The 7,781-nt window shown below is 37.8% G+C and overlaps 2 protein-coding genes across 3 annotated transcripts; both read right to left on the reverse strand.

Moving 5' to 3' along the window:
* Positions 1 to 2,763: 2,763 nt before the first annotated feature.
* On the reverse strand, positions 2,764 to 6,422 carry LOC106370219 (axial regulator YABBY 4). 2 transcript variants are annotated; one of them, XM_022702663.2, is made up of 7 exons: positions 4,598 to 6,422; positions 4,387 to 4,524; positions 4,126 to 4,291; positions 3,998 to 4,046; positions 3,820 to 3,895; positions 3,588 to 3,667; positions 2,764 to 3,150 (listed from the first exon to the last, which is right to left on the reverse strand). In XM_022702663.2, exons 1-7 carry the CDS (start codon positions 4,778 to 4,780, stop codon positions 3,138 to 3,140), a joined length of 705 nt encoding a protein of 234 aa, XP_022558384.2. In that variant the 5' UTR covers positions 4,781 to 6,422; the 3' UTR covers positions 2,764 to 3,137. The 2 variants fall into 2 exon arrangements, with proteins under 2 accessions (XP_022558384.2, XP_013665723.2); XM_013810269.3 differs by having other exon boundaries at positions 3,588 to 3,686.
* A 212-nt stretch (positions 6,423 to 6,634) lies between these two features.
* On the reverse strand, positions 6,635 to 7,244 carry LOC106371257 (ubiquitin-40S ribosomal protein S27a-1). The gene has a single exon (XM_013811297.3). The coding sequence runs from the start codon at positions 7,207 to 7,209 to the stop codon at positions 6,739 to 6,741; it is 471 nt and encodes a 156-aa protein (XP_013666751.2). The 5' UTR covers positions 7,210 to 7,244; the 3' UTR covers positions 6,635 to 6,738.
* Positions 7,245 to 7,781: the final 537 nt, after the last annotated feature.

Below are 7,781 nucleotides of genomic sequence, written 5' to 3' on the forward strand. Positions count from 1 at the left end.
GGGGAAGAATTAAATCGGGAAGTACCAGATCGAGGAAGAGAGGTACATATCCTCAGGCTCCAGTTGCCCCCCCCCCCCCAACCTCAGCCTAGGCTTCAGCTCCGCCCTACCTCCGCCCTACCTCCTCCCCAGGCTCCAATTCCACCCCCACCTCCTCCCACGGCTCCACCCCAGGCTCCAGCTCCCCCCCCCCCACCTCGGCCCCATGCTCCAGCTCCGCCCCCACCTCCACCCAGACTCCAGCTCCATCCCCACCTCCTCCCCAGGCTCCAGCTCCAGCAAGACTAGGAAGATAAATCTGGGTCGTTTATCCTTGTACTCTATCAAACCACGTTGAAAGATAGGTGTGTGATTTTTGTCGATTTGAATGTGGAAGCTGCAATTGAGTGGATAATGAGCAATGTTCTTCATTGTCCAGGGAATAGAGTTATGCACGTCATAGCAGAAAGATGTCTCTGACGGTCGTTGACACATGCCTGGAGATGTTTGAATATAGTCTTGAATTCCTTTCCTTCCGTATAAAGTAGATAGCTGCCTGAAATGTGAGTTGAATGATGATCTTTAGCTTCCTATCGACGTGAGATGAGATGATCCTAGGCATGACTAATTCCAGCCTTGTAGAAATTTGTAGTTTGCTTCTCTCAAATAATATGGTCAACACGGATAGTGCATAGTCACATTCGAAAAACATATGTGATATGGTCTCATTTTCTATCCCTAGTTGCAAGTTTGTCTTTTGTTACTGGCCACATTATGAAAGCATGTTTGGGAATTCTCTTCTTGAACCATACAGCTTTGAACCATGGAACCTGTGGTGGGTCTGGATATAAAGATCGGAATAGTTTAGATGCAGAAAACGGAGATGGAGATTCATCAACCGCATTTCTCCACTGATAACAATCATCTTTTGGTGATAGAATATCAAGGACCTGAGAAAGAAGGAAAGCACGAAAAATCCTTAACTTCGGATGTCAACTAGAAACAGCCCAAGAATCATCATGAATATCATAGGAAGGCATTTAAGATCCTCTCCAGGATATCATAGCAGCCCTTTGGTAAGGGATAAACCGAGGCCCAAAAGGCAATGATGCTGTATAAAATAGATTGAATCAATTGAAGGTATCCCACAAATGATAGATGCCTCGCTGTCCAGGAGGAGACTCACGCTCTGATCTTGTCCACCAAGGGTTGATAGTCTCTGTGTTTAAGTTTACGAGGAAGCAGAGGAAGTCCCAAGTATCTCACAGGGAGAGAACCCTGCGAAATTCTGAATTCTGAAGCAATAACAACTGAAGTGGACCTGTTGTTACCATCAATAAAAAACAGGTTTTCCGGAAATTTAGAGCAAGTCTCGAGCTTCTTTGAAATCCTCTAAGCACGCTGAGGATTTCTCTAAGAGAGTCCGTAAAGCCATCGAAGAAGATGAGTAAGTCGTCTGCAAAGCTTAGATGGGTGACTAAAGGTTCAACACATCCGGGATGAGAACCGATTTTTTCTCCGAGGAAAGCAATATCTAGTTTTTTGATAGGATGTCCATTGCAAGTACAAAAAAAAGAAGAGGAGATTGGGTCTCCTTGTCTTAGTCGTTTTTCTTCCGGAAAGAAATCCACCAGATCTCTATTTAACGCCACTGAATAATAAAGGGAAGAAATGCACACTTTGATCCAATTGATGAATAGCGCAGGAAGTTGAAATGCAGAGAGAATATTGAGAATAAATTCCCACTCCACATTATCAAAAGCTTTAGTAATGTCAACCTGAAGACACCCACCCTCTAGTTGTTCTTCTGTTTTTATGGAAATCTGCCACCTTCCGAAGCTAGTAGAACATTATCACTCAAAACTCTACCTTTGACGAACACTGCTTGATTTTGTTGAACTTAGTAATGAGCTTTAGTCAGGGAGACCGGCCTGAAGTCAAAGAAATGTCTCACCTATACATTTATATAGATTTATAAGAAATTTAAATGAAACTAAGATAATCTTCTTCTTTTTCGTCACAACCTAGGACAACCTAATATTCCTTCTTCTTATTGTGTAGAATTTTAGAATTTCTTGCATTTTTTAAATCGAATTGGTGAGAGTCGATTGTTAATTAATTAGAATATGGTGAGTGCATGCACTAGATCTTATGCAATGCAAGTGCTATTAATTTTAAAATATTTTAGGTTTATAGTGTATATTTTCCATCTATACTGTTCGAAAGTTTCGTAATGAAACTAAAAAAGCTGCTGCTTCTACCGAGTTCAAATACCATTGAGTATCCGACGTATGGCTATAAGATTGTCTAAATATTGGCCTTCCGTAGGAACATGAGGATACGTTGATACGTACAAAACTTGTCGTATACCAAGTAAGTCAGACTTGAATTCGTATTTTTATCGTTTCAAGATGGCATCTTCGAACAAAAAAAAATGATGGCATCTTCAAACTCCATTAATTATTTGTGGAATAAAATATAAAAAAAATCTCATTCCAGTAACTCTTTGTGGACTATTTGAAAGAAAATGAGACGTAGTTATAAAACATTCATAATTAAAAATATCTGTGAATGAGATGGAAAGAAATCTCATTTTTTTAATTTCATAGCTTCCATTCTTTTCACGTATGATATTATTAAGGAGGCCCTATTATTAATCTTAGCTACTGGTTACATCCCATGTATAGCTAAGATGCAGCTAGTCGAGTAATTCTAATATATTTTCTCTTCAGATTTGTCTTTTTTTGTTTCGTGATTATTTTTGATGTTTATGATATATGTAAATTCTGGAAACATTAATTTATATTTAAGATTCTTACTAAAGTGAATGTTAAAACATAAGTAGTTACGAATTCAACAATAAGATTCAGTTATAGAGTCACTGTCTCTTCAAATTAAGTTCAAAGCTAAGAAGTACGAAAATACTGAATAAACTCGCTCATTCCCAAGACTCTCCTCGAACACCCAAATCCTACGTACGTTTCAGATTCTTACCATCTCTTCTCTCTCAGATACCACAAACCCTAAAGCAACAAAATCAAACCCTAGAAGAAAATAGTCACCATCACATTTCACAATGCCAAATTGTTATTACTCAAATGGAGATTTTCCCCAAATGGAATGCCTTTGAGCCTTTCTCTCTCGGAAGCCATTATTGCTTACCTCATGGTCCTGCATTCCAAACATTAATTTCAACAATAAATTTAACTCAAGTTAAGTTAATTCAAAAATGTACATATATTCAGCTGGAATGCTTTAATTAATTGAATGGGTTTCTATAAAAGTGAACTGTGTGCAGTGTGAGCTTCAATACTATGAAAGGGTTTACGTCATAAATTTCACACATCGTAGTAGTTGGGGATCAGTGATTTTCATTACACTCTCACTCTGATAATCAATTAATAAATAAATAATTAGTCTAGCTAGGGTTCTGAAAGTTATACCGAGAGTGATGCTATTCGGATCTAGTTAATGCTTGGGTTGCTTTGGAAATGACATTTTCTAGTCTGCTAACATACATGCTGGTTTATATGTGAAGTATATAACTATTCATTTTGAAACAAGATACAGCAGTTGTAAAAAACATAGTTAGTTGCTGAAATATTTACCTCCAGAGCATTGCATGATAGTAGCACATTGTTGTCTTCCTCACAAAAACATTGATCTGAGGCAGTTCTCTTGTTTTGAACTGGAGGGAAATGAGCCCACTTCACCATCACAAATATAAAAAAATTAAAATCACAAAAATATCAGCTAGATCTCTCCATTCAGCTGACTAAAAGATGAAAATAAATTAGGGTTTTCCTCTACAAAGATTAAGCTTAAGTAAACTTGAAGTACATTTTTGGCAGCTAAGCTGAAAGCTTCCTTGTGAGCCATGCTTGGATTCTGAGCCTTTAACCTCCTGATCTCTTCCCTGCTCCAATGAAACCCCCAAAAGAGAAGCATTTAAATTAGAGAAAACGTACATACATGTAAATTTTATAAATGAACATAGTCTTTTTAATCGATTTCTTACTTGATGAAGCAATTGTAAGCGGAAGGAGCTCGTTGTCGTTTCTCAGGTGCTACTCAAACTCAAAAATCATCAATTAAGCAAACTGACGAAAAATATATATATATATATATATATTTAAACACACGTACGTTTGTTGACAACTTGGTAAACACGAGACACATCTTTATCTTCATCTTCATCTTCATTGTCTGAAGAAGTAACCAACGTCGTTGGGCTGTTATCCTTCTCCTGAGTCACCTTCCATGCTTCTTCTTCCACACCATCTGTTGTGGCTGCAACCTCGTCTTTTTCCGTCTACACACATATATAAAATAAGAATTAGAGTAATCGATGTTTATATAAATTTATGTAGCTAGAGATCATACGCATAATATATATGTCACGGGAACCTCGTCAAGATGAGAGAGAGAAGTGAGGAGATGGAGAGGAATGAAAGAAGCCTTCATCAAATTGACAGAGAGAAGGCTTGTGCAGTTCCCACATCTCACTGTCACCACCATTGACAGGCTAGTGAACGGCACACTCACCTGCAAAACATGTATAAATTCATCAAATGACCGTCAATACAGACGTAAGTAGAGGGGAAGAGGTTAGATGTACCAGCAAAATAGTGGTGCAAAAACCACACTGGACATGGCAAATCTGCCCCGGCAGATCAAACAGCTGGTTGAGTGTTGTCATGTTGGCCATTTTTGTCATAGAGAGAGAAAGAAAGAGATTATGTGTACGATGAATGATAGGGTGTGTGTATATATAGATAGAGAGATAGGTTTTGCTAATCATTAATGCAATACATATATCTTTTCTTTCATGTGAAAATACTTTGGTTATATATAGGCTAAATGCACCACCCAACTCCCCTTATGTGCGTCTCTATCCCACTTCTAATAATTGGAATCTTCATCGTCTCGATGAGCTGTGAGTAGTAAATGATTCTCATTCTCACTATTAATCACATTCCTAACTCCTTAGTAAACTACATTTTCTTTTTAAAAGAAAATAAATTATGTCTATATATAATATGGGATGTATTCCTGATGACGGAGTTGGGACAATTTTCTTTTGTCGGCGAATTATAGTGACCAATGACAATTCACTAGCTTTTCTTTGTTTAAGATCCGGTTCCGTTTTATATAAGCCTCAAGATTTTTTTGTAGCTATGTTATATATACAGGCCCTATATATACATATACAAAGAAGCATATGTTCTTAGGTCAGGCACGTGTATCAACGTGATACATAACATTTTGAAAGTTCATAACTAGGATAGAGATTTAATTCTCCAAAACAATTGAACTAAAACACATTATGAACCCATAAACGCTAAACATAATTCTGCCATATTCTGCTTTTTACAAACCCATTTAATGGTGCAAGAAAAGATGGGTTATTGCAAGATGAAACTAGGATGGACAATAGAATAATAAAATGTATATATATCTGATGGTGTAGAGTATGTAGATTGTTATGATGAACATGTAAAAAAAAAACGAAAGCCACGTACGTTGCCAAGCACAAGAGCAGATAGACAGTCTATAGAAGAGAGGATAGGTAATAAATGATGTGGTTTGGATTGGTTTGCAAGTTAGAAAGAAAAAAACAAATGAAATAGAGAAAAAATACCTCTTTGTCTCATGTGTAGTTGTCTCTTTAAATGGGATTTATTGAATCTCTCACAAACAAAATACAGTCTTTGGAGTTTAGGTTTGGAATGAGATTGAGAGTGAAAGTGCAATGAGATGGGACTAGTGCGGGTATTTCTAGGAGCCTCATCACTTTTGGTAACTCGGAATCTTAGGATTTTGTCCTTCTCTCTCACAAATTTGCTAACTGTTTTCTTGACCATTTTACCCAAAGTCCTCCTATCACTCTCTCTTTCTCTCTCTCAAACCATTCTCAAGTTTCAGTGCTCTCTCTCTTCATGTTGTTTCCACTGTCCCTCTCCTTTATTGCTCTCTGACGTACTCTCATCTCCTATGCTGTCTTCCTATGGAGTAAAACACATGTAATATATACTCTATTTTCTAGTCATTTAAACACATTTCAATTAGTGGGCAGACCCAAGCGACCCATTTCATCGGCCCAAATCCAGACACCACAAGTTTGTACAACCCTATTGATTACCAAGACAAAAATCAACAATGTTTACCACTTTGTCGCGAGTAGAAGAGAAAATTGAAAACTTTTGAGGACGTGAGTACTCGTTAGTCTTCAAGTTAAAAGACTAGAGAGTTAAACATGTCATCGCTTCTTCTATTTCACTTCTTTTATCGTATTTTCTATCAAACGCTTACTCCACAGCTTACGTAAAAGAAAACTCTTGGAATAAATTCCACAAGTTGAAGAAAAGGAGTTTATATCTAAGAATCTCTAGCCGATATTAGCAAACAAGTGATCAGATTCAGCGCAAAAGCAATATTAAGTCATTGGTGGTGGAAATATGATATTATTGGAGTCTAAATGTTTACATACCAACAACAAAATTCAACCCAGAAAAAGAATCCATTTAGGCTACAAAACTAAAGCATAATATTTATTCAGCTAAACAACCTATTGTTACGTTCACAAGTAACTAATATTCCAAGTTACTAGCAAAATGACTTCAACTTCAAGCAACTACTGAATAAACACAAAACCTTGCAACAAGTTTAAACCTCAATAGAACAGAACTAATATTCCGATGCCAATACGATAATTCAATTAAAAACGACAGGCAAGAAAGAAAAAAACAGAACACCTAATCACTCTTCACCAGGCTTCTTGAAGACATAAGTGGTTCCACACTTGCCACAGTAATGCCTATCGAAATGACTCGCCATGAAAGTTCCCGGACCACAACTGACCGAAGGACACTCTTTCCTCAGCCTCTGAACCTTGCCTGACCCATCGACCTTGTAAAACTGCAGAACCGCGAGCTTCACTTTCTTGTGCTTGTGCTTGATCTTCTTGGGCTTCGTGTACGTCTTCTTCTTCCTCTTCTTCGCTCCTCCTCTCAGCCGGAGCACCAAGTGAAGCGTCGACTCCTTCTGGATGTTGTAGTCCGCGAGCGTCCTCCCGTCTTCCAGCTGCTTCCCGGCAAAGATCAGACGCTGCTGGTCCGGTGGGATCCCTTCCTTGTCCTGAATCTTGGCCTTCACATTGTCGATCGTGTCGGATGATTCAACCTCTAGTGTTATCGTCTTCCCCGTTAGGGTTTTCACAAAGATCTGCATTTTTCGTCTGAGAACGACGCTGTAGAGCTTGGCAAGAGGTTTTTATACCAAGGATACTAGGGTTACGAGCCCATGGGTTTGCACTATTCTTGGGCTTTAGGCCCACACTTAGTTGTAAAGCCCGTAATTTTCAAAATGCTGTCGTTCCGAAAGATTTAGATTGTCCTTCCGGGTTTATTTTTGTTTGTTAAATTCAGATTATCATAGTTTATCTGTCATAATGTTATTTTAACGTAATTAATATACTACTTTGTTATAAAAGTAATGGAAAAGTCTATCTTTATTCATAACATTGAGGTTCCTTATATAGCAGATTACACCGTCATAGATAAATGGAAAGATAACAAATCATAATCTCTTGGTTATGAGCCATCCACAATCTGGTTCATAACCCTTTCCCTTGGATGCCATAACCATTTAGAGCTTGTAATGTGCTTTAATGTTGCCTCATTAAAACCTTACCAGAAAAACTCAATTGAGACAAAACCATGGTGAAGTAAAAAGAGTACAACACACATTACTCCTCCTGATTTAAACATTACTGAAGGTCCCTTGGACCTCTCCAATTTTCT

The sequence above is a fragment of the Brassica napus genome, chromosome C7, assembly GCF_020379485.1.
Source record: "Brassica napus cultivar Da-Ae chromosome C7, Da-Ae, whole genome shotgun sequence".
Classification (NCBI taxonomy): Eukaryota; Viridiplantae; Streptophyta; class Magnoliopsida; order Brassicales; family Brassicaceae; genus Brassica; species Brassica napus.